We start from the raw sequence: 23,121 nt of genomic DNA, 5'->3' as shown, positions 1-23,121 counted from the left end.
CCGTGACCAGGCACAGGGCCAGGGCACCTTTGTCCCCCAAGGATCGGGTGTCCCCCTCCCTCCTTCCACCCTCATCTCCAGCAGAAGTTTTCCAGACACGTTAGCAGGGAAATATTTGTGCTTGACGTGACCGTCACGTGTGAGACCAAACTGGAACAACCGGGGAGAGGGGGGGCCCGTGCTTCCCTTGGGGGCGGCCCTGCCACCGCGTGGGCTCCGGCCCGGGGAGCGGGGAGGGACAGATGGACACACGGACTGACCGGTGACACCGCAGTGACCCGGGAGCCCGGCGTGACCTGGCGCGGAGGGGGCACGGGGCTGGTAGCCATGGTGAGGGGGCGAGGGCTGAGGGGAGAGTGGGGAGGGCTGAGGGGAGGGTGGGGGGCTGAGGGGAACGTGAGGGGTTGAGGGGAAGGTGAGGGGCTGAGGAGGCCGTGGCGCTTTTCCCTCGCCCCCATGCCCAGCTCTGACGGGGATAATCGACCGCACTTACCGCGCTTCGGGGGTCCCGTTCAACGCCCCCCGGTGTGAGGGCCGGGCTGGGAGCCGCCATCCCGAGGGTGCCGTGAGGGCCGGGCAGGCGAGGCCGTGTCACCCCCCGGCTCCTCACGGAGCAGGGGAAACAGCTCCGGCTGAGTGCGGCCGGCACCGGGCGCTGCGGGACGGGGCCGTGTTTTCAGCGGCACAGCCGTGACCGGCGTGCTCCGTCTCCCCCAGGGCCCGTGAATGCTGGCGGCTGCGCTGCTCCTGCTCGCTGTGCTGCTGCTCCTTTGGGCCAAAATGTCCAACTCTCGGTGCGAGCAGGAGAATGAGCCGGAGGAGAGCCCTGCGGGGCCGCCCCCCACAGCCGGGCCCCCGGCGCGGCCGAGCCCCCCGGGCCGGCAGAGCCCCCCGGGCCGGCAGAGCCCCCCGGGCCGGCCGCCGCGGGCCGGGCGGGCGGGCTCGGAGCAGGAGCAGCTCGCCGTGTACAACCCCGCGGCGCTGCGCCGCCCGACCCTCGCCAAGTTCGTGCTGGGCTCCTTCGACGACAACTCCTCCGATGATGAGCTGATGGCCACGGCCTTCAGGGTGGGCCGGCGGCGCAGCAGCCTGGCCGGGGTGGCGGGTACCGTCCCCGAGCCCCCCACCGTGAGCGCCCTTGTGGAGCCCAATGCTGGCATCAGGTACGGATGGCAACCCCGATGGTCGGAGCGCGGCCGGGTAGGGATGTCCCGGTTAGGGAGGGCGGGTGCTTGTGGTGGGTACATTGCTGTTGGTAAAATTGGGGTGCACACGTGCTGGTGCTTCTCGGAACCACAAGGTGATGCCCCCAATCCTGCTCCCTTTGAAGGGGGAGAGCCAGTGTCCTTGGCTGTGCGACAGCAGTGCCACCTGCAACAACCCGGGCAGGGAGTGCCTCCGAAATCTCTAGTTTGGATGTGGGGCAGCTCACTCCCTGCTGGCTGCACCGGGCAGCTCCCATGAGAGCACAGCTGATATATCCAGAAGAAACAACTTGGAAGCCAAGTGCTGCTGCCTGCCTCCTCCAGCTGCTCTGCTCTGGCTAAAAATAACAAACCTTTAGCTGCAGGGACGTGTTGTGACACTCGACAGCCCGACGGTGGCTCTTGCAACGCTGGGTTTGAGGTGGTGCTGCCAGCAGTATCTGTGCTGCTCTTCCATCCTTCCACACAAATAAGGAATTTCCTGAGTCACATTGTAGATATGGTTGGTGACCTTTGCAGGACAGGGTTTGAAGGGCTTTGGGGCTGGGGGAGGGCTCACTGGAGTGGTTCTGGGCTCTCTGGGGTGACCCTGGGCTCAGTGACAGCCACCACATCCCGCCACAGGCCCAGTATGTCGGGGCTGAACCTGGCAAAGAGGAGCCACAGGAAGATGGACCTGCAGCGGGATTTTTCCGTTGCCTCCCCAGCCGAGTTCGTCACCCGCTTTGGGGGCAACCGTGTCATCGAGAAGGTCTGTCCCCACATGTCCCTGCTTGTGCCTGGCTAGGGGGTCACTGCTTTTCGCAGGGACATCTTCGAGCACTGCCCAAATCTCCTGTGTCTGCCAGGCTTGGAGCAATGGCAGCCTAGAGCTGTTCATTCCGTGGTTTCACTCGCTCTCATGGGCTGGGAGGGGGAACCCCACGCAGCAGCTTGGCACAAACGACGGCCAAAACCCCATCCTTGGTTATCCCCAGTGCCAGACATCGGCAGTGTTGTTGAGGAGTCAGAAATCTCTTGGTTAACCCATCCCTCCTGCTTTGCTCCACACCCATCCCTTGCCACTGCACTGCTGTCCCTTGGGGTAGCAAGGACAGGGTTCACCCTGCCACCCCCTGTCCCTGTGCCCCCAGGTCCTCATTGCCAACAATGGCATTGCTGCTGTGAAGTGCATGCGCTCCATCCGCCGCTGGGCCTACGAGATGTTCCGCAACGAGCGCGCCATTCGCTTCGTGGTCATGGTCACCCCCGAGGACCTCAAGGCTAACGCAGGTAGTTCCTGAAAATATCCCCAAAAAGGAAGTTCCCTACCTGGGGCTGAGCTGGGGCAGCCCTTTGCTGTCTGGCATATGAGGGCTCTGCACAGCCTGGCGTCACACACTTCACTCCTGCACAGCCAAATCCAGGAGTAAATAATTTTTCCCTGCTCCAGCCTCCCCAGGATGGAGGATTTGGGAAGGGGATCTGGCTTGGGGGATCTGGTTCAGGGATCTGGCACAGAGATCTGGCTCCCATCACTCCCCCTGCTGTCTTGCAGAGTACATCAAGATGGCAGATCACTACGTGCCTGTCCCTGGAGGGACAAACAACAACAACTACGCCAACGTGGAGCTGATCGTGGACATTTCCAAACGGATCCCAGTCCAGGTACTGGCCATTTGTGTGTCTCCCACCTCCTTGCCAAGGGCAGTTCCTGGGCAGAGGGGTCACCCCAGAAGGGGGTGATGTCCATGTGCTGAGGAGCTGGGCATGGTGGGAGGTGCCAGCACAGGGGTAACGCTCCCACTGCTGCTTCTCCTTGTGCCAGGCGGTGTGGGCTGGCTGGGGACACGCCTCCGAGAACCACAAGCTGCCAGAGCTGCTGCAGAAAAATGGGATAGCTTTCCTAGGTAAGGTCTCACTGCTTCTCCGTGCTGGCTGTTGGGCTGGTGTGTGCCCTCACAGTCACTGCCAGGGACACTGCACTGGGAATGCCCCTTTGGTGCCTCTGGCATGCCCAACCAATGGAGTGGCAGTCCTCAGGCTGGTTTCCTGGGGCATTCCCAGGAATCCTGCTGTTTTCTGGGTTTTCCCTGTAATGTTCAGGCTGATGCAGTGTTCACAGAGGAACATTGGGTGGGAGCAGACCTTGTGGGATTCCCAGCCTGAGCTCCCCTTGGAGAAGGGTTGAGCTTTGTCCTGAGCTGGGCAGTGGATCTGGGGGGGTTCTTGCAACCCCAGTCCTTGCAGAAGGCTGGTGGGGCTGACTCAGTGATGTGGGGATGGATTGGTGGATTGAGCACCCCCTCAGTCCTTCTCTCCCTCTCCAAAGGTCCCCCCAGTGATGCCATGTGGGCGCTGGGGGACAAAGTTGCCTCCACCATCGTGGCTCAGACCCTGGAGATCCCCACACTGCCGTGGAGTGGGAGTGGTGAGTCCTCCTCACAGCCCCCACACCCTCCCTGCTCCCCTCTTTCCTCCTCCCTGCCTCTCCTTTCCCCCAAAACAAGCACCAGGATTGGGGTCCTTGGTCCATCTGACCACACGTACTGGGGACCCCATTGCAGCAGGTGATTTGGGCAGGGGGATTTTGGAGATGGAGTGCATGGAAACAGGAGAAATGATGTAATCCTCAGCTCCCTGGGCACACCCAGCATGGCATCCCAGCTGGTGGTGACCACAGCCCTGGCCAAATCTGCAGGTCTGGTGGCTCAGTGGTCTGAGGAGGACCAGAATCATCAGCAGGCCATCAGCATCCCCCTGGAGACGTACGCGCAGGGCTGCGTGAAGGACGTGGAGGAAGGCCTGGAGGTAAAGCTGAGCCTGTAGGCAGCTGCTTATCTCTTGCCCACCATGATTCCTCCTCAGAGCCTGCCTGCCCTGGCCCTTCTGGCCTCTCAGCACACACCACAGTGACACAAGGTGGTGCCAGCAGCAGTTTGTCCCACTGAATGAATGCCACCTGACATAATCCTGCTCAGGGATGCCTGGAATTGTGTGGGCTGTCAGGGTGGTGTGCTGGGGCCAGAACACTACAGTCACCCCAGCTCTGACCCTCTCAGGTGGCTGTGAGGATTGGCTACCCCCTGATGATCAAGGCAGCAGAAGGTGGCGGGGGCAAAGGCATCCGAAAAGTGGAGGCAGCAGAGGAATTTAGTGCCTGTTTCCGGCAGGTGAGAGGTGCCTGGAACCCCCATCCCTGTTCTGTCCCATCCCGGCAGGGTCCTGCTCCCACCCGGGGCACCTCCCACTTCCTGCCGCAGCTCTGTCTCCATCCTGGGATGAACTTTGGGGGTTGATGCCGGAGCACGACCCTCTCCCCCGCCGCAGGTGCAGGCGGAGGCGCCCGGATCTCCCATTTTCCTGATGCAGCTGGCGCGGCACGCACGGCACCTGGAGGTGCAGGTCCTGGCAGATGAGTACGGCAACGCCATCTCCCTCTTCAGCCGGGACTGCTCCATCCAGCGCCGCCACCAGAAGATCATTGAGGAGGCACCTGCCACCATCGCTGCCCCCGCTGTCACTGAGATGATGGAGAAGGTGGGTGGCCTAATCTAGGGACAGCACGAGGTTTTAGTGGGAAACTGGGCTGGGTTTATTGGGGTTGTAAAGAAGGGAGGGATCCCTGAGCTGAGCAGGACTCCTTGTCCAGGGTGGTCGGGCGCAAGATCAGTCTCCCCAGGGAAGCGATCACAGCCCTAACTGTGCCAGAGTCCAGGGAGCGTTTGGACTTTCAGGAACACGGTGGGGTTTTGGGGGTATCCTCTACACAATCAGGAGCGGGATGCCGATCCTGCGAGTCCCTTCCAAGCCGGGATTCCATGATCCAGGGGTTTCCCTCTCCCGCAGTGCGCTGTCCGCCTGGCGCAGATGGTTGGGTACGTCAGTGCAGGCACCGTGGAGTATCTGTACGAGGAGGACGGGAACTTCCACTTCCTGGAGCTGAACCCCCGGCTGCAGGTGGAGCACCCGTGCACGGAGATGGTGGCGGACGTGAACCTCCCGGCTGCGCAGCTGCAGGTACCTGCACACACAGCTCTCTCCAGGGGTGTTGGAGGAGGCAGTTTGGGCATTTAGGAAGAAGCATTGGGCTGGAGCCTGGCAGAGGGAAGCTGCCCCATATCCCAGCATGGAGGGTGCAGATGAAAGAGGTGTGGCAGCTTTCCCTCTACTCTGGCTTCCCATTGGAAACTCTCCTTTCAGACTCTCTGTCGGTGTCTCCCTGGCAGCTCAGGCCTTTGTCTCTCCTGCAGATTGCAATGGGCATCCCCTTGCACAGGATAAAAGACATCCGGGTGCTGTATGGGGAGAGCCCCTGGGGGGACACCCCCATCTCCTTCCACAGCCCCTCCAACCCCCCCGTGCCCAGGGGCCACGTCATTGCTGCTCGGATCACCAGCGAGAACCCCGAGGAGGTGAGCTGGGGTCAGGTCGGGGTGGGGACGAGGGGACTCTGCCACCTGTGGGGTTGACCTGGGCATGGTCCTCCCCAGCCAGACAATGTTCACAGGATCGCTGCAGTCCATGGGGGTTCCCCTTGCCTGTCTTGCTGCAGGAGTCTCAGTCCTAGTTCCTCCATCTCTGCTCTGTTTTGGCTCAGGGTTTCAAGCCCAGCTCGGGGACGGTGCAGGAGCTGAACTTCCGCAGCAGCAAGAACGTGTGGGGGTACTTCAGTGTGGCAGCAGCCGGTGGGCTGCACGAGTTTGCTGATTCCCAGTTTGGACACTGCTTCTCATGGGGAGAAAACCGGGAGGAGGCCACCTCGTGAGTGTGGCGGGATGAGTTGGAGGGCGTGTGTCCTTGGGAAGAGTCACAATTGGTGTGTGAGCTGGGAAAAGTGGTTTTTATCTGACAGAACGGTGCTGCTGTGCTAAGCACCTGGCTGCCTGGCCAAAGCCAGAATTTTTGGGACTGTGGTGGTGCTACGGCCCCAGTTCATCCACCTGATCCTCAAGGACATGTTGAAGTCATCTGCTGAGCATTGCTTAGTGCCCATGAGCAGCAGTGTCTGTCAGGAACTGAGCAGCAGTTTCATGGATAGGCTGATGGGGCTTGGAGTAACTTGATCTAGTGGAAGGTGTAGCTGTCCATGGCAGGGGGTGGAACAAGAGAATTTTTAAGGTCGATTCCAACCCAAACCATGCAGTGATTATAAAGGTGCTGGGAGCTCAGGAGCTCATCACCTCAGGAGCTCATTGCCCTAGGTCCTGAAGCTCCCCAGTTCCCTCTGCTTGGAGCCAAGTGCCACCTTCTTGGTCATTAATGAAGGGCTTTTCTCCCTAAAAGGAACATGGTGGTGGCCCTGAAGGAGCTGTCTATCCGTGGGGATTTCCGGACCACGGTGGAGTACCTGATCAAGCTGCTGGAGACAGAGAGCTTCCAGAACAACGAGATACACACAGGCTGGCTGGACCACCTGATTGCTGAGAAAGTGCAGGTGGGGGTGATACCCTGGGATCACCACTCCCCTCCCTTGGACTAAGACCCAAACCCTGTTATGTTTTTTCCCCCACAGGCAGAGAAGCCAGACACGATGCTGGGGGTTGTCTGTGGTGCCCTGAACGTGGCAGATGCTGCTTTCAGAACGTGCATGAGTGACTTCCTGCACACACTGGAGAGGTGAGGAGTGGGGGCTGCCTGGGGAAGCTCAGTCATGTGGGAGGCACCTTCTACCAGATCAGGTTGCTCCAAGCATCATCCAGCATGGCCTTGAGCAATTCCAGGATTGGGGCAGCAACAATGGAGACCTAAGTGTTGTTCTTCTGGGGTGTCTTCCTTCCAGTTTTGCTTTACAAATTTAGTGACAGTAGTGCTGTGACAGGCAGGGACAGGGGTATCTGGATCCTCAGCTGTCACTTTGTCTCGACAGTAGGAAAGGCTTCCCATGGCTGGGAAAGCAGTTTTCAAGGGGAAGTGGCTTGGCTGTGCAGTTTGCTTTTGTTGTTGAATATCAAGGTTATTCCTCCAGCCTTGGAGGACTCCCAGGGCTCTCCCATGTGCCTTATCTGAGTGTTTTCCCAGTGTCTGGCCTCCCTCCAGATCTGGCTGTGCATGGTGCTCATGTGGGTCACTTAAAGCTGACACTTGTCCCCTCTGGTCACCATTGTGCCCTCCCACCAGGACTGGGAGCACTGCTGACTTGGAGAGGCTGGGAATGCCCTGGGGCCTGATCCCTCCATTGTGTTTCAGGGGCCAGGTGCTGCCAGCAGCCTCTTTGCTGAACATCGTTGATGTGGAGCTCATCTATGAGGGTGTGAAGTACATTCTGCAGGTGAGGGCAGGGCTGTGCTCCCCCCCAAACCAGCCACAGTGCTTCTCAAGGGGTCAGGGACATGCTCCTGTCCCAAGGGAGAAAACTGAAAAAAATACAAAGCTGTCCTTTAAAAATGGGCAGCATAAAAATGAGCTTAATAACCTCATAACCTTAATAACCTCATTTTAACCTGACAGACATTTTCATACACCCCATTGCCCTGAGTTGATTAAGGAACTTCATTTTCTTGCTTTTAAACCAAATTAATTGGAGTTCATGCAAAACTCCTTACTCACAATGAAAATGGCAGGTGGGCCATGTATAGCATGAGCTCTGGGCTGTGAGTTAAACGAGTTCTGGGCTGTGAGTTGAGTTAAACCAGTTCTGGGCAGAGTTGAACAGCTCCTTGGTGCAGCCTGATGTTGTGCCTCCTGCCTTCCCAGCACAGCCCCATCCCATGGCAGCAGCCATTGCACTGAGCATGGGGAGGTGCCCCTCCAGCTCCCAGCCTCGCTGTTCAGTGTGGTTTGGGGTTGCACTGAGGGTGTCCCCTGCCCGCAGGTGGCCCGCCAGTCGCTGACCACCTACGTGGTCATCATGAACCGCACGCACATCGAGATCGACGTGCACCGGCTCAACGACGGGGGGCTGCTGCTCTCCTACGACGGCTGCAGCTACACCACCTACATGAAAGAGGAGATCGACAGGTACCCCCTGCCAGGGCCCCCATCCCCCTTCCCGATGGCCACCAGCCAGCTGGTGACACCTTTCCCTGTCCCTTAGGTACCGGATCACCATTGGCAACAAAACGTGCACCTTTGAGAAGGAGAAGGACCCGACGGTGTTGCGCTCGCCCTGCGCGGGGAAGCTGCTGCAATACATGGTGGAGGACGGCGGCCACGTGGATGAGGGGAAGGTTTATGCGGAGATCGAGGTGAGCTTTGCAGAAGAGCTGGAGGAGCAACATTTTTGGGGCTGCTGGCTTGGTGACTGTGTCCCTTCTTCCCCAGGTGATGAAGATCGTCATGACGCTGGCGGTGGAGGAGGCGGGGAAGCTGAACTATGTCAAGCGGCCGGGAGCGCTGCTGGAGGCCGGCTGTATCATCGCCCGCCTCCAGCTCGATGATCCCTCCAAAGTGAAGCCTGTAAGTCTCCTAGGGGCTGCCGTGCCTTCCTGCCAGCTCCCACTTGGCACCCTGGGAGTGCTCCCTAGGGGACAAAATGGAGGAGCTGCCCTGATGTGGCATCACAGTGAAGGTCTTGTCACGTCCTTGGGCTGTCTTTGGGTTCAAGTGCTGCTTCACATGGATTGCTCTGCTTTCTCGATGTGCAGGAGCTCACATGCACTAAAAAAGTGCATTTATAGCACTAAAATCCCCAGTTTTTCCATGTTATTTTCATCATGAGACTCTGGCAGATCCACTATGCTCAATGTCAGGTGCTTCCTCATACCTGACCCAAAGCATGGGTTATGCTGGGTTCCTAGGGCAGCTGCAGCTCTCAGGAGCTCTGTTTCTGCCAACAGCAACAGTTCAGCTCACCTCCCTCTGCCCTCTCCAGGCACAGCCATTCACAGGGGGGCTCCCAGCCCAGCAGACCCTTCCCATCACTGGTGAGAAGCAGCACCAGGTTCTGCGCAACGTTCTGGACAACCTGACCAACATCATGAACGGCTACTGCCTGCCTGAGCCCTACTTCAAGACCAAGGTGGGTGCCAGGCTCCAGGTGTCCCACCCAGTTGCTGTGAGGGCAAGTTCAGTAGCACCAGCTTCTGCTCCTGCAGGTGAAGGAGTGGGTGGCACAGCTGATGAAGACCCTGCGGGACCCTGCCCTGCCCCTGCTGGAGCTGCAGGAGATCATGACGAGCATTTCGGGACGGATCCCGCTGGCTGTGGAGAAGTCCATCCGGAAGGTGATGGCGCAGTACGCCAGCAACATCACCTCCGTGCTCTGCCGCTTCCCCAGCCAGCAGGTCAGTGGCAAAAGGGGCTCACATCCTCTTCACTGGAGCCAGCTGGGAGCTCCTGCTTTGATTTGTGCTGCCAAGATTTTATAACAAATGAAATGAGCAAGGGAAATATGTGGAGGTTGATATTTTATATGTGTGTTTGCTTCTCTATGTGTGCCTTTCTTTTTTATATTAATTTGTCACTTTGCATTTTTCACTTTGGGGAAAAAAAAACAACAAGGGAAAGGCTCTGGGTGGAGTAAACAAAAGAGTAGCTGGCAGCCTTGTGCCCCTGAGCCACCATGGACCTTGTCCCCTCTCCCCACAGATCGCCAACGTGCTGGACACCCACGCAGCCACGCTGCAGAGGAAGGCTGAGCGGGAAGTCTTCTTCATGAACACACAGAGCCTGGTGCAGCTGGTGCAGAGGTGAGCCCCGTGCTGTCTCTGACCCCCATGTCCCCCCATGGGCACCTCCTCACAGCATGATGGGCTCTTTGCTCCCCAGGTACCGCAGTGGCATCCGGGGCTACATGAAGGCAGTGGTGCTGGACCTGCTCAGGCGCTACCTGCAAGTGGAGACACAGTTCCAGCATGGTGAGGGCTCAGGGCTCTCTGGGGGAGCTGCAGGGCTCTGGAGGAGCTGCAGAGCTCACCAGACCCTGCCCCACAGCTCACTACGACAAGTGTGTCATCAGCCTGCGGGAGCAGTGCAAACCCAACATGACCCCTGTGCTGGAGAGCATCTTCTCCCATGCCCAGGTGGCCAAGAAGAACCAGCTGGTGATCATGTTAATTGTGAGTACAACTTGTGCCTGAGACTCCAGGAGCAAAAGCTGGTGGTAGGGAAGAGTCAAAGCAGCTCTGCATTTCTTAAGTGTCCATTCCTGCCTCCTTATCGCTTTATTTTAATTATCTTCCCTCTGTGGTGTTGTTTGACTATGCTTGGGTCAAAGAGAGCCCATTTTAGTGCCTTGGATCTTGTCCCCTTTGGCTGCATGGGGCTGGGGTGGAGGATGAAGCCATCCCACACAGTGAGGAGCCAGAGCTGAGCCATGGTGGTTGTGACATTGCAGGACCAGCTGTGTGGCCGTGACCCCACGCTGACAGATGAGCTGACGACCATCCTCCATGAGCTGACACAGCTCAGCAAGACCGAGCACTCCAAAGTGGCTCTGAGAGCCCGGCAGGTCAGCCAGCACCATGCAGTGCCATCCCATTCCTGTCCCCATCCCTGTCCCCCAGGCTCCCAGCTCCTCTCTCCCCTGGCAGGTGCTCATTGCCTCTCACATGCCCTCCTACGAGCTGCGGCACAACCAGGTTGAGTCCATCTTCATCTCTGCTATCGACATGTACGGACATGAGTACTGCCCTGAGAACCTGAAGGTTGGGAATTATGTGTTTTTCCAGAGGGAATTTGGGTGGCTTTGGGGAGGGGGTCTGGCTGCAAGTGGTTTAGTCTTAAAAACAAAATCACTCAAAGCCCTGCTTTAGTGGCTGTGTGGAGCAGAGGAGGGGGTGCACCCCAATGCTGCCAGTCCCTATCCATTGCTCCATGTTCCATTTGGGAGGGAACAGATGTGTGGATCCATGTCTGGCTCTTGTGGTTTCCCCATGGTGGGCTGGGTGTTCTGTGGCACCTTGGTGACCAGTCCTGCACAGCTCCACATTGAGGGTCCCCCTAAATGGAGCAGGGAGGTCTCACTTCATCCTTGCCCTAAATTTTGCTTTCTTCCCGCAGAAACTGATCCTGTCAGAAACCTCCATCTTTGATGTGCTTCCCATGTTCTTCTACCACACCAACAAGGTGGTGCGCATGGCAGCACTGGAGGTGAGGCCTGAGGGGCACAGAGGGAGCCCGAGGGTGGCATGGGGGGGCCCAGGAGTGCAGGGGCAAGGTGGCACCTCCTGTGTCCCCTCACAGGTGTACGTGCGGCGGGGCTATATCGCCTACGAGCTGCACAGCCTGCAGCACCGGCAGCTCTCTGATGGCATCTGCCTCGTGGAGTTCCAGTTCATGCTGCCCTCCTCCCACCCCAACAGGTACAGGGGTCCCTCCCACACACCTGTCCTGCTCCCCTGGACACAAAGCTTTTCTTTTCACAAAGCTTTGGGGTTTGTATCATCCCCTCTGTGCAAAGTGGGTGCTGCCACCACACTGTCCTGTTGCCAGTGGAGCAGGATGAGTCCTCTCCGGGTCATGGCTCCCTGTGGGAGCTGTGTGGTCCCACAGGGTGCCTTCCCCAAAGCTGACACTTGCTCCCCATGGCAGGATATCCGTCCCTATCAGCATCTCCAACCCTGACCTGGCCCGGCACAGCACTGAGCTCTTCATGGACAGTGGCTTCTCCCCCACGAGCCAGAGGATGGGAGTCATGGTGGCCTTCCGCAGATTTGAGGACTTCACAAGGTGGGGGTGCAGAGACACACCTGACCAGTGTTTGTGCATTTTGGGTCATTGGAGAGCAAAATGGTGTGGAAGAGCCACAGCTGGGGGCAGCTGGGCGGTGCTAGAGGTAGCTCCATTTCCCACCATAGCTGCAGACTGGGTATTCTCAGTACAGTACCTTGTGGGGACATGAGGTGGCTTTTGAGGACACGTGGAATGTGGGAAAAGCTTGCATGGCACAGGTTAAACTCCTCTGCACATTAATGCAGCAGAGCTCAGAGCTGCATTTCATAAGCTGTGGATTTGCTGTGGGATGGTGGGGCCATTGTGCTGGTACCTGTGTCCCTGTCTCAGTGGGTCCCTGGTGCTGTCCCTTCACGCAGGGGGTGGGCACAATGTGCTGTCTTGTGACCCCACCTCTGCTGTTTGGGCAGGAACTTTGATGAAGTGATCTCGTGCTTCTCCAACTCCTCGTCGGACAGCGGGCTCCTCAGTGATGAGGAGGACACCAAGGTAGGCATGAAGCTGCTGCTGGTACCCCCAGGTGGTGTTGGGACAGCACTGATGCTGCTGGCCAGGGTTGACTGTAGGGTTTTGTTACCAGAACATCCGTGAGGAGCCAATCCACATCCTCAACATTGCACTCTGCTCAGCTGACCACATGGAAGATGAGAAGCTGGTGCCCATCTTCAGAGCCTTTGCCCAGTCCAAGGTCTGTTGCTGGGGCTGGACCCTCTTTTGTAAACCCTGCAAGCCAGAACACTGTACTCCAAGACATTGCCTCCTCTCCATGTAGTGCACCCCAAAGTGCTGCAGTTTAGGTTTTGTTTGCTCCCCTGGTGAAGATGTTTAAGCTCTCTCAACTGGTGGCATCTTCTGTTTCTGTGTAGAAAAATATCCTCGTTGAACATGGTCTCCGGAGAATCACGTTCCTCATTGCCCAGCAGGTGAGTGCAACTGAGATTCTGATGTCTATAAATACCTTACAGACACAGCACTGAGTGATGAATAGACCCACTGTGCTTCAGGAGCTGGGAATTAATTAATGAGCAATTCAACGAGTGATTCATCTCCTGTATCATCCTTTATCCTGCTCATGCTTCCAGTAACGTGGTTCCTGCAGAGCCACTCCATAGCTTTAAGGTGCCTTTAGAAGCCATCACAGAGTAGAAGCCCAGAGTGGTTTGGGTGGGAAGGGATCTTAGAGTTCATCCTGTTCCACTCCTTGCCATGGGGTGGAACTCTCCACTCTCCCAGGTTTTTCCAAGCCCTTTCCAACCTGGCCTGGGACACTTCCAGGGATGGGGCAGCCACAGCTTCTCTGGGCAGCCTGTGCCAAGGGTTTACCTCCCCTACAGGGAACAATTTCTTCCTAAAATCCAATCTAATCAATCCCTCGCAGCCCTTTTCTCCTTTGGGGGAGAACAAAGCCTGCAAGGTTTTTTTATTTTTCATGAAGAATCAGAACAATCCTCTGCAGGCTAAGCCTATTCACGTTGTCTTCTCTCTCCTTTTTGCTGCAGAGAGAATTCCCAAAGTTCTTCACGTTCAGAGCCAGGGACGAGGTAAGATCCCGTGGGAGCGGTGCCGGCGCGGCGCGGGCACGGCCCTGGCTCACGGCTGTGCCTGGCAGTTCGCAGAGGATCGGATCTACCGGCACCTGGAGCCGGCGCTCGCCTTCCAGCTGGAGCTGAGCCGCATGCGCAACTTCGACCTGACGGCCATCCCCTGTGCCAACCACAAGATGCACCTGTACCTGGGGGCTGCCAAGGTTCAGGCGGGCACCGAGGCCACCGACTACCGCTTCTTCATCCGCGCCATCGTGCGCCACTCCGACCTCATCACCAAGGCAGGGTGGCGCCGGGGCGCCCGGGGGCACAGTGAGGGTGCGGGGGTGGCCTGGCCCCTGCTGAGCCACCTGCTCCATCACAGGAGGCTTCCTTCGAGTACCTGCAGAACGAGGGCGAGCGGCTGCTCCTGGAGGCCATGGATGAGCTGGAGGTGGCCTTCAACAACACCATCGTGCGCACTGACTGCAACCACATCTTCCTCAACTTTGTGCCCACTGTCATCATGGACCCGTCCAAGGTGTGTTTCTTGGGGTCTTGCTTCCTCTGTCCTGGAAAAGTTGCTCTTTCATCTCCTGTGTTCAGGACCATTGCACAGATGGGCAGCCTCCCCCCACCACCTCTCCCTGTCCCCAGTGGAGAGGGTGGATATCAGCACCAGGCCCAACCAGGAGGCATGGAGAGACAGAGGGGGCTCACCCAAAGCAAATCCTAAGTGGCTGTTTGGGGTGGACATGCAACAGGGCTGCTCCAGCTGTGGCATTGTGTGCTCAGCGTTGTCCCTGGGGTCACCAACCCCCATGTGTCATCCCTGTGCAGATTGAGGAGTCGGTGCGCTCCATGGTGATGCGCTATGGCAACCGCCTCTGGAAGCTGCGGGTGCTGCAGGCTGAGGTGAAGATCAACATCCGCCTGACGCCCACTGCCACTGCCATCCCCATTCGCCTCTTCCTCACCAATGAGTCCGGATATTACCTGGACATCAGCCTCTACAAGGAAGTGAGGGACCCTGGCACTGGCAGCGTGAGTAACCCCAGCAGTGACTTCAGGAACCCAGCCATGGCTGCCTGAGTGCTGCCAGCTCCAGCAGAGCTTTGGGGGAGCTTCTGCAAAACTCTTTGTGCACCCACAGTGCTGGTCTGCCCAGAGCCCCCAGACTTCCAACAGCATTCCCACAGCTGGATTGGTTTCATCCATATCTCGGCATCCAGTTGGGGTGGTGCTTTATTCAAAATATGCTGAGCTTCATCCAGTTGGGTTCCTTGGGTTCATGCTGGTGTGGAGCTGGCAGTTTTGAACGCTGGAGGTTATGGTCAGTGTTAGGGTGTCACTAGTACTGGCAGCACATAAGTGTGACAGTCCCCTCAATAGTGAAAAAATGGGTGGGAAAACGCCTTGACCAAGCAGGGCTCAGCAGTGCTCCAGAAAAAGAGTCACCATGACATCCAGGGAAGGCAACCAATGCTCTGCTTTTCTCTCCAGATCATGTTCCAGTCGTATGGGGACAAGCAGGGGCCGCAGCATGGGATGCTCATCAACACCCCCTATGTCACCAAGGACCTGCTTCAGGCCAAGCGCTTCCAGGCACAGTCCTTGGGCACCACCTACGTGTACGACTTCCCAGAGATGATCAGGCAGGTGAGTCTGGCTGAGCAGAAAGAGACTCTGAATTACTGCTCTTTATCCCCACCCTCCCCAGATATTCCCACCTGAGGAAAAGGTCCCTCTTCTCGGGCTGTCGAATGAGAAAACAAAAAAAGCCCAAGCTCCAACATTTTTGTTGTATGAAACGTTTCTAAACCAATTCCGAGCTCTTGGAATTCCTGAAACTAGATGGTCTTTAAGGTCTCTTCCAAGCCAAACCATCCCAAGCAATGTGCTGTGTCTCCACAGGCTCTCTTCAAGCTGTGGGGCTCCTCGGACCTGTATCCCAAGGACATCATGACCTACACTGAGCTGGTCCTGGACTCTCAGGGGCACCTCGTGCAGATGAACAGGGTCCCTGGAGGGAACGAGGTAGCAGGGAATGATTTGGAATTGGGCAGAGGAAGCAGGTGGGAATGGCTGGTGGCTTTGTCTGGCTGTGTTTAAAGCTTGGGAGATGCTCGTCAACCATTTTGGCTGTTGATTAATGCCACCTGCAGCTCAGCCCCTGTGTCTCTTGGACGTGGCACTCAGTACGCTGGTCTAGTTGACAAAGTGGTGATCAGTCAAGCATTGGCCGCAATGATCTTGGAGGTCTTTTCCAACCTGGTTAATTCTGTGATTCTGTAAATGATTCTGTGACTCTGTGATTCTCTGGAGATTCTTCCCTGTAACCTTGTGCTGTTTCGAGGCAGGTGGGGATGGTTGCTTTCAAAATGAAGCTGAAGACCCCCGAGTACCCCAAAGGCCGGGACATTGTGCTCATCTGCAATGACATCACACACAAGATTGGCTCCTTTGGGCCTGAGGAGGACCTGGTGTTCCTGAGGGCCTCGGAGCTGGCGCGGGCCGAGGGCATCCCCCGCATCTACATCGCCGCCAACAGCGGCGCCCGCATCGGCTTCGCTGAGGAGATCAAGCACATGTTCCAGGTGGCCTGGGTGGACCCAGCTGAGCCCTACAAGGTGTGTGGGCACCTCCCCTCCTGCAGCACAGGAAACAACAGAGGATCTAGCTGGGGAAGGGATGAGCAGAGTTAAACTGGGATGTCAAGTTGTGGGATTAGAGCAGGAGTGAGGCCATACCTGTGCCCAGCACCATGGGGATGGTTCCTTTGGCTTCTCCCAGGTGATGGAGGTGAAGGTGTCAGTGCTGGCATGGCTGCTCTGTCCAGCTCTGGTCCCTGAGCTGCTGCACAGCATGATTTGGGATAGATTTGGGAAAGGGCCACCACATGAACATGTGGGTGGGGGGCTCCTCAAGTCATCCTTCTCCTCTTTCCTTGCAGGGGTTCAGGTACCTGTACCTGACTCCCCAGGACTACACGAGGATCAGCAGCATGAACTCGGTGCGCTGTGAGCACGTGGAGGAAGGTGGAGAGTCCAGGTGAGTCCCATATCCTATGACACACACAGAGCCACCCCAAGCTCTGCCCTAACCTCACCAGGATGCAGTTCCCACCTCAGCATCCTGCCAGGCGCATCAGTGCAGGTGAGTGCTTCCCACACCACAGCTCCTCTTTCTCTGCAGGTATGTCCTGCTGGACATCATTGGGAAGGACAATGGATTTGGGGTGGAAAACCTGAGAGCTGCTGGTACCATTGCTGGGGAGTCCTCCCGTGCCTATGACGAAATAGTGACCATCAGCATGGTACAGTGGGGCCCTTCCCCTCTCTGCTCCTCTCCTCTCTCCTGCTGGCTCTTAAAGTCACCATGGGAGGGGTAACAGGATGCAACAAGGAGGCTGAGCCCTTCACAGCATCCTTCTGCAGGTGCTCATGGTCTGTGCTGCAGCCCCAGTGACCCACATGTCCCTTTGTGTCTGCCCAGGTGAGTTGTCGTTCCATCGGGATCGGTGCCTACCTGGTGAGGCTGGGCCAGCGTGTGATCCAGGTGGAGAACTCCCACATCATCCTCACGGGTGTCACAGCTCTCAACAAGGTACCAATCTCTGGCTGCATGTCCTCCATGGCACTGTCCATCTCACCACTACCTTTGTGGGCTCCTTCCCTGTCCCATGGAACATCAGCCTGGACAGAGGTGGAGATTCAGCCTCAGCCTAGAGGGAATTTGGCTGTGCAGAGGTTTGGGCTGACAGACAGAGCAATGGAGCAGGTCCTGTGTCAGCAGAGCCCCATGTGTTCCCCTAGGTGCTGGGACGGGAGGTTTACACATCCAACAACCAGCTGGGAGGAGTACAGATCATGCACAACAATGGTGTTTCCCATGTCACTGTCCCAGATGACTTTGAGGGGGTCTACACCATCCTGCAGTGGCTCTCATACATACCCAAGGTAGGAGGGTGCTGCAGGGGGGAGGTGGGGGATGTCACCCATACCTGGCTGGTGACCTGCCCTCGGGGTCTCCCTTACAGGATAACCAGAGCCCAGTGCCTGTCACTGCCATAGTTGACCCTGTTGAAAGAGAAATTGGTTTTGTCCCTTCCAAAGTCCCCTATGACCCCAGGTGGATGCTGGCAGGGAGACCCCATCCAAGTAAGTGAGAACAACCCAAGGCCAGTGCAGCACTGCTCCCAAATGCATCCTGTAGATGCAGAAGATGCTCTTGGCTGTGGGTTGGTGCTCAGGAACCTTTCAGGGCTTGCCCTTGCACCACTCCATGTTTTCCTGTGCTCTGCAGCTCTCAAAGGAACCTGGCAGAGTGGCTTCTTCGACCAGGGTAGCTTCATGGAGATCATGAAGCCATGGGCTCAGACCGTGGTGGTTGGCAGAGCAAGGTACTGCCCAGAGCAGGGATCCTGCATGAGTCGCCCCTCACCTTCAAGCCCTGGCTGTGGCACTGCTTTTGGGATGGTGGAGAGGGAGCAGCTCTCTGGTGGGGTGGGGTGGAGGGGAACTGGCCTTGCTGAGCCCACCCTGCCCTGCCATAGGTTGGGAGGTCTCCCTGTGGGCGTCATCGCTGTTGAGACCCGCACCGTGGAGGTGACAATACCCGCTGACCCTGCCAACCTGGACTCAGAGGCAAAGGTGAGTGGGCTACAGCTGGGGCCAGGTGGCATCTGAGAGGAACTGGAGGGAAGGGAGGAGTAATAGCTCAGCATGATCCTTGGGCATAATTTTCCTTAATTGAGGTGAAATCAAGGGTGCTGGGGCAGTTTGTTTTCTTCCAGCTGTTTTATGCGGCATGCCAGGAAGAGCTGGCACAGTCTCAGCTGCTCCCTGTCTTTTCCAGATAATCCAGCAGGCTGGACAGGTCTGGTTCCCAGACTCTGCTTTTAAAACAGCCCAGGCCATTCGGGACTTCAACCGGGAGCACCTCCCACTGATGATCTTTGCCAACTGGAGAGGCTTCTCCAGTGGCATGAAAGGTACCTGTGCTTGGGATGCACACACCATGGGAACATGGTGGGACAAACCTCTGTCACCTCTGCCACACCACAGGGTCCTGGCATGGCCCAGCCTACCAGGGTATGCACCACTCTGGGATGTGGGGTTGGGCTGGGGAGGTCATGAGGGATCACAGGGCAGAGGTCCCAGGGCTTGGTGGCTTCCTGCTGGCTGGTTTTGCAGGGTGCTTTGTCTCTCCAATAGACGAGGTGTCTTTGGGCAGCTGGGAGGAGGCTGGGACAGTGGCAATTGGGACACCCAGCCTCTGAGTCCCTTTGGCTTTCAGACATGTATGACCAGATGCTGAAGTTCGGTGCCTTCATTGTGGACAGCCTGCGGGACTTCAAGCAGCCTGTCCTGGTGTACATCCCCCCTCACGCCGAGCTACGCGGCGGCTCCTGGGTGGTCATCGACTCCACCATCAACCCCCTGCACGTGGAGCTCTATGCTGACAAGGAGAGCAGGTCAGCATCCTGAACACCTGTGTGTGTCATCCAAAACATCCATGTGTGTCAGCCGCCTAGGATTTATTCTCCCATGCACACCAGTCCTTGCTTTACCAAACTTCCCTTGCAGGGGAGGCATTTTGGAGCCTGGAGGAACAGTGGAGATCAAGTTCAGAAAGAAGGATTTGTTGAAGACCATGAGAAGGATTGATACAGTTTATGCCAAGCTTGTTGAACAGCTGGGTAAGGAAGGGGAGTTTGGAGTTGTGGACATTGGTGGTGGTAAGGTAAACATGAGGCTCAAGCACTTTGGTGGCAACCACCAGGGGTCCTTTACTGTCCTGTGAAAACTCTTTGTCTTTTCTGTTGGTGGAGCTGAGAGGATGTGGTGGTGCTTTAGAACACCTGTATCTCCTGGGGCCTTTTTCAATGGGGCTGGGGTCTTTTCCCATGCTTTGAGATGAAGGATGGCCATGGCCACATTGAACTGTTCCTGCTGCATTGGGAGTTCCCTTCCCCCATGTCCCTCCAGCCTGCTACAACATGGTCCCACAAAGTCCTTGCAAATGCCATCTCTCCTCTCATGTAGCAGGCACTGAGCGTGGTGTGACCTCTTTGTGGCTTGTATGGCTCTGGTGTCAGTGTGCCAAGGAAAGAGCCGTGGCACTGGGCGTGGTGGCTGATATGGGAGCACAGAGGGCATGCACTGGTGGCATCACCGGGGTGCTGCTCAGCCCGCTGTGTCCCGCAGGGTCCCCCGAGCTGTCGGAGGCGCAGCGCAAGCAGCTGGAGAAGCAGCTGAAGGCGCGGGAGGAGCTGCTGCTGCCCGTGTACCACCAGGTGGCCGTGCGCTTCGCAGACCTGCACGACACCCCGGGCCGCATGCAGGAGAAAGGGGTCATCACGGTGAGCCGGGTGCAGGGGAGGGGCTCTGAGGTGACAGGCAAAGGTGGGGGGAAAATCCCTTCCCTGTGACATCCCTGCCCTCTGCCCTTCATCCCGCCGGAGCTGGAGCCGCCGCCGGCAAATCCGGGCTGTGCTCCGGTTTTCGCAGGACATCCTGGAGTGGAAGAGCGCCCGCTCCTTCCTCTACTGGCGACTGCGGCGGCTGCTGCTGGAGGAGGTGGTGAAGGGGGAGGTGCTGAAGGCCAACAGCGAGCTCAGCCACATCCACATCCAGTCCATGCTGCGGCGCTGGTTCATGGAGACGGAAGGAGCTGAGAAGGTACCCCCAGCCCCGGCTCCCTGAGGCACCTCCGCAGGCAGGGCATCCCGAGGGATCCCGAGGGATCTCACCTCGCTCTGCCACCATTCAGAGGTTTCAGTGGTGTTTCAGTGTGTGATGGAAATGTGTGAGGATGGGTGGTGAAGCAGCCCTGAGCTGGGGCTGGCTCTTCAAATCAGGTGACTCCAGTTGGGTGCTGATGCTCAGCAATGGCAAAATGGTCCCCAAATAAACATTTTTTACTTCCCAGGGCAAAAGTGGAATTTTTAGCATTTGAGCTGCTCTCAAATGAAAGACATGTTACTGTGCCTGCCTCAGGAAGTAGGACCTGCAAAGGAACCATGTTTTACCTTTTTGCTTTTTAAATGGCTTGCAGATAGGTGCAGGACAGGGAAGAAAAATCCCATGGCCTGGATTTGAGACTCCAAGAGGAAGAGGGGTGCTTGGGCTTTGCAGGCAGCAGAACCCCTTTCCCACAGTGCTGCTTTCTCCAGGGCTACCTCTGGGACAACAACCAGGTGGTGGTGGAGTGGCTGGAGAAGCACATGCAGGAGGAGGATGGCACCCAGTCAGCCATCAGGGAGAACATCAAGTACCTGAGGCGGGACTACATCCTCAAACACATCCGGAGGTGAGTGCCTGTGGGAGCTGGCATGAGAAGGGGTCTCTGGGATGGGAACAACAGGTGGTGGTGCCCAGGCAGTTCTTACTTTAGCATCTCAGAAAACCTCTCTCTGCCCTGTGCCTTGCAGCTTGCTCCAGGCCAACCCCGAGCTGACCATGGACTGCATCGTGCAGATGGCTCAGCACATCACCGGCCCACAGAAGGCCCAGGTTGCCCATCTCCTGTCCAGGGTGGACACTGATGATCCCTCCTGAGCTGGGCAATCACCACAGGGTAGGAGAAGTACCAGGACACAGCCAGACCTCACCTGCCCCCCTGGTTCCTCAGCCCTTGAACTGAAGCCTTGGACTCTTGCTCATGTGCCTAAATAAAGGACACCAGTGCTTTTAAGTATTTTAAGCCATGGAGATGGTCTTGCCATCCATGCAGAGTCCCCTCTGGCACTGGGGGTGCTGCCAGAGGGGCAGCTTGGCAGAAGATGAACTTGTCCCGAGCCAAGCCTGGAATCTGGAGCTGGTGCAGAACTTGGTTTTAAAAAGAATCCAAAATATTTTCCTGTTTTAGTTGCCAGCCCTTGGTCTTTCAAACAAGCACCAGGTCAGACACGTCTCATGAGACTGGACAGAGCTGGAGGCACAGACCCCTGGCCAGGGCCAGTGTCCAGCTGGCTGGGTTCAAGCTGACCAGGCAGCAAGATCAGGAAATGAGAAGCAGCCTCCAAGTGATGCTTTATAAACTGTGAAGAGCAATTTCTGTCATCCTTCCCCTCACTGGGGGGCAAAGAGTAGATGTGGCTGTGAGTAGCTGATGGCCCAGGAAAGATCTCGATGAGCTAATCTGGGAGCTGCTCCCATGGGAATGTCCAAGGATCCACCAGGCTTTGGCTGACCTGGCTGTGCCTCTCACCCATCTCATGTCCTTTCTGGCTCCTGCAGAGCATGGAGAGGAGGGAGGATGCCTCCAGGTGCTCCTGGCCCAGTGACCTGGTTCCTCGTTGAAAGCAGCAGAGCCAGGGGGAGCTGTCACCTGCTGGGACCTGTACCCTGCTGCTCAGGTAGCCTTTGATCATCTCGGTCATGGAGGGGAAATTTGAAGTTTTCCAGTGCCTCTGGCTGTGTCATTTCCCCAGCACAGATTTACCTTGGGCTCAAAAGGAGGAGGTGGGATGGCAATGGAAGGTGGGACAGCTGGCTCAAGTGCAGTGCTGGTATTGCCCTGGGGTGAAGGTGTTGGACACCTCCTGGGGCTGGAGCATCCCACAGAGTCTGCAGGAGGTCTCCCTGTCCTGGGGTGGGGATGGGAAGGGTCTTGTGAGTCACTTCCTGGCTGGAAGGTGTCACTGCTGACAGGCAATAAAGTGAGCTCAGCTCCCAGGTCACTCCCTGACCTCTGTGTCTTCTGTCATTGTCCTGAGCAGGGCCTGGTGTCTCTGGCACTGGGCAGCCCCTTTTCTGTGGCACAGGACCTGTTTGGGGTAGGGCAGCTCTGAGCATCCCTCCTGCCAGCCCCTGTCCCCACTCCAGAGCTTTTCCAGGCATTTCAGAGGGTTTCAGGAACAGGGTGACACCACAGAGGAAGAACTCTTAGAGTAAATACCTGTAAACTCTTAGAGTGAATACCTGTAAACTCTTACAGTAAATACCTGTAAACTCTTACTCTCCTGGAGGATTTGAGCCAAGGATCCACCTTCAACTTGGCCATGGAGTCTGTAAAGGGAATGAAGCTTGGGAAAGCCCAGCATGACACTAGAGCAGGCACCACACAGCACATCCAGAATGCCCCAGGCATAGTGCTAAGAAATGTTTATTTAAAAAAGCAAAGACATTGTAGGTGACACCGGTCACAGCAAAGGATCATTCATCACATTTGTCCTTGGACAATAAATTATGACGTGGAGCATCATGGTGCCCTTTGGAAGAGGTTGCTGTGGAGGGATGCACTGGGAGGATACAGGCACAGATGTTTCCAAGCCCCTGATCTTCATATTTTCAAGCAAGAAAGTGCCCTTTGGGGCCACTCCAGCATCCTGCACCCTCCAGCTTTAATCCATGGATGGGTGTGGGAGAGAAAAGCCTGGGAGCACCTGGATACGGCACCGGGAAATTCTCTGAATGCACGGGAACAGACAAAACCCAAGATATAAATATCACTTTTTGATCACAGAGGTATAAGTAGACTAAATGCTAAATTCCAACATATTTCAGATGTTTCATCACATTATTTGCAATGTATGTTAACAAGTACAAAGCAGGGTGTGAAATATTTTTTTAAAAGCTACATTGGAATCAGGTTTTTTAGTTAATTAGCAAAGACTATTATGAAAGGTACAGTGACAATATTTGGTCTCTGAATTTTTTAAAAGCATGAATTTCACAGTATCAAAAGTGCTTATTAAAGAAATGTAGTGTAAAAACTGTGATAAGATGGTTGTGGTTCTGATGATGAATAATTTAGTGGCTGAAAAACAGGTTACTGCAGCATTATACAAATTG

General features: G+C 56.6%; 1 protein-coding gene across 1 annotated transcript; it reads left to right on the top strand.

Annotated features, from left to right (window-relative positions):
* The first annotated feature begins 161 nt into the window (after window positions 1–161).
* On the top strand, window positions 162–22,007 carry ACACB (acetyl-CoA carboxylase beta). Its single transcript, XM_059863307.1, has 53 exons — window positions 162–330; window positions 718–1,163; window positions 1,830–1,956; window positions 2,339–2,477; window positions 2,743–2,852; window positions 3,013–3,094; window positions 3,517–3,615; window positions 3,886–3,995; window positions 4,247–4,357; window positions 4,515–4,724; window positions 5,034–5,204; window positions 5,438–5,599; window positions 5,785–5,948; window positions 6,471–6,621; window positions 6,700–6,803; window positions 7,374–7,455; window positions 7,999–8,144; window positions 8,221–8,371; window positions 8,448–8,582; window positions 8,998–9,144; window positions 9,221–9,409; window positions 9,714–9,814; window positions 9,894–9,982; window positions 10,059–10,183; window positions 10,462–10,575; window positions 10,658–10,771; window positions 11,127–11,216; window positions 11,310–11,428; window positions 11,658–11,795; window positions 12,209–12,287; window positions 12,379–12,486; window positions 12,665–12,721; window positions 13,298–13,339; window positions 13,408–13,623; window positions 13,707–13,862; window positions 14,162–14,365; window positions 14,825–14,980; window positions 15,236–15,358; window positions 15,682–15,951; window positions 16,275–16,372; window positions 16,517–16,637; window positions 16,817–16,927; window positions 17,137–17,280; window positions 17,361–17,481; window positions 17,627–17,723; window positions 17,877–17,973; window positions 18,179–18,314; window positions 18,620–18,797; window positions 18,910–19,022; window positions 19,531–19,685; window positions 19,834–20,004; window positions 20,499–20,635; window positions 20,757–22,007. Exons 2-53 carry the CDS (start codon window positions 727–729, stop codon window positions 20,881–20,883), a joined length of 7,134 nt encoding a protein of 2,377 aa, XP_059719290.1. The 5' UTR covers window positions 162–330; window positions 718–726; the 3' UTR covers window positions 20,884–22,007.
* Window positions 22,008–23,121: the final 1,114 nt, after the last annotated feature.

This window comes from Haemorhous mexicanus, chromosome 19, assembly GCF_027477595.1.
Source record: "Haemorhous mexicanus isolate bHaeMex1 chromosome 19, bHaeMex1.pri, whole genome shotgun sequence".
Taxonomy (NCBI): Eukaryota; Metazoa; Chordata; class Aves; order Passeriformes; family Fringillidae; genus Haemorhous; species Haemorhous mexicanus.
The sequence above is the reverse complement of the archived record's forward strand: the minus strand, read 5'-3'. Positions and strand labels throughout refer to the sequence as shown.

Bases quoted from the DNA above. Each gene is read 5' to 3' on its own strand.
- ACACB (XM_059863307.1), top strand. From the start codon at position 727: ATGCTGGCGGCTGCGCTGCTCCTGCTCGCTGTGCTGCTGCTCCTTTGG. The intron at 10,772-11,126 runs GTTGGGAATTAT...TTCTTCCCGCAG, and splicing joins ACTGCCCTGAGAACCTGAAG to AAACTGATCCTGTCAGAAAC. The intron at 13,863-14,161 runs GTGTGTTTCTTG...ATCCCTGTGCAG, and splicing joins TCATCATGGACCCGTCCAAG to ATTGAGGAGTCGGTGCGCTC.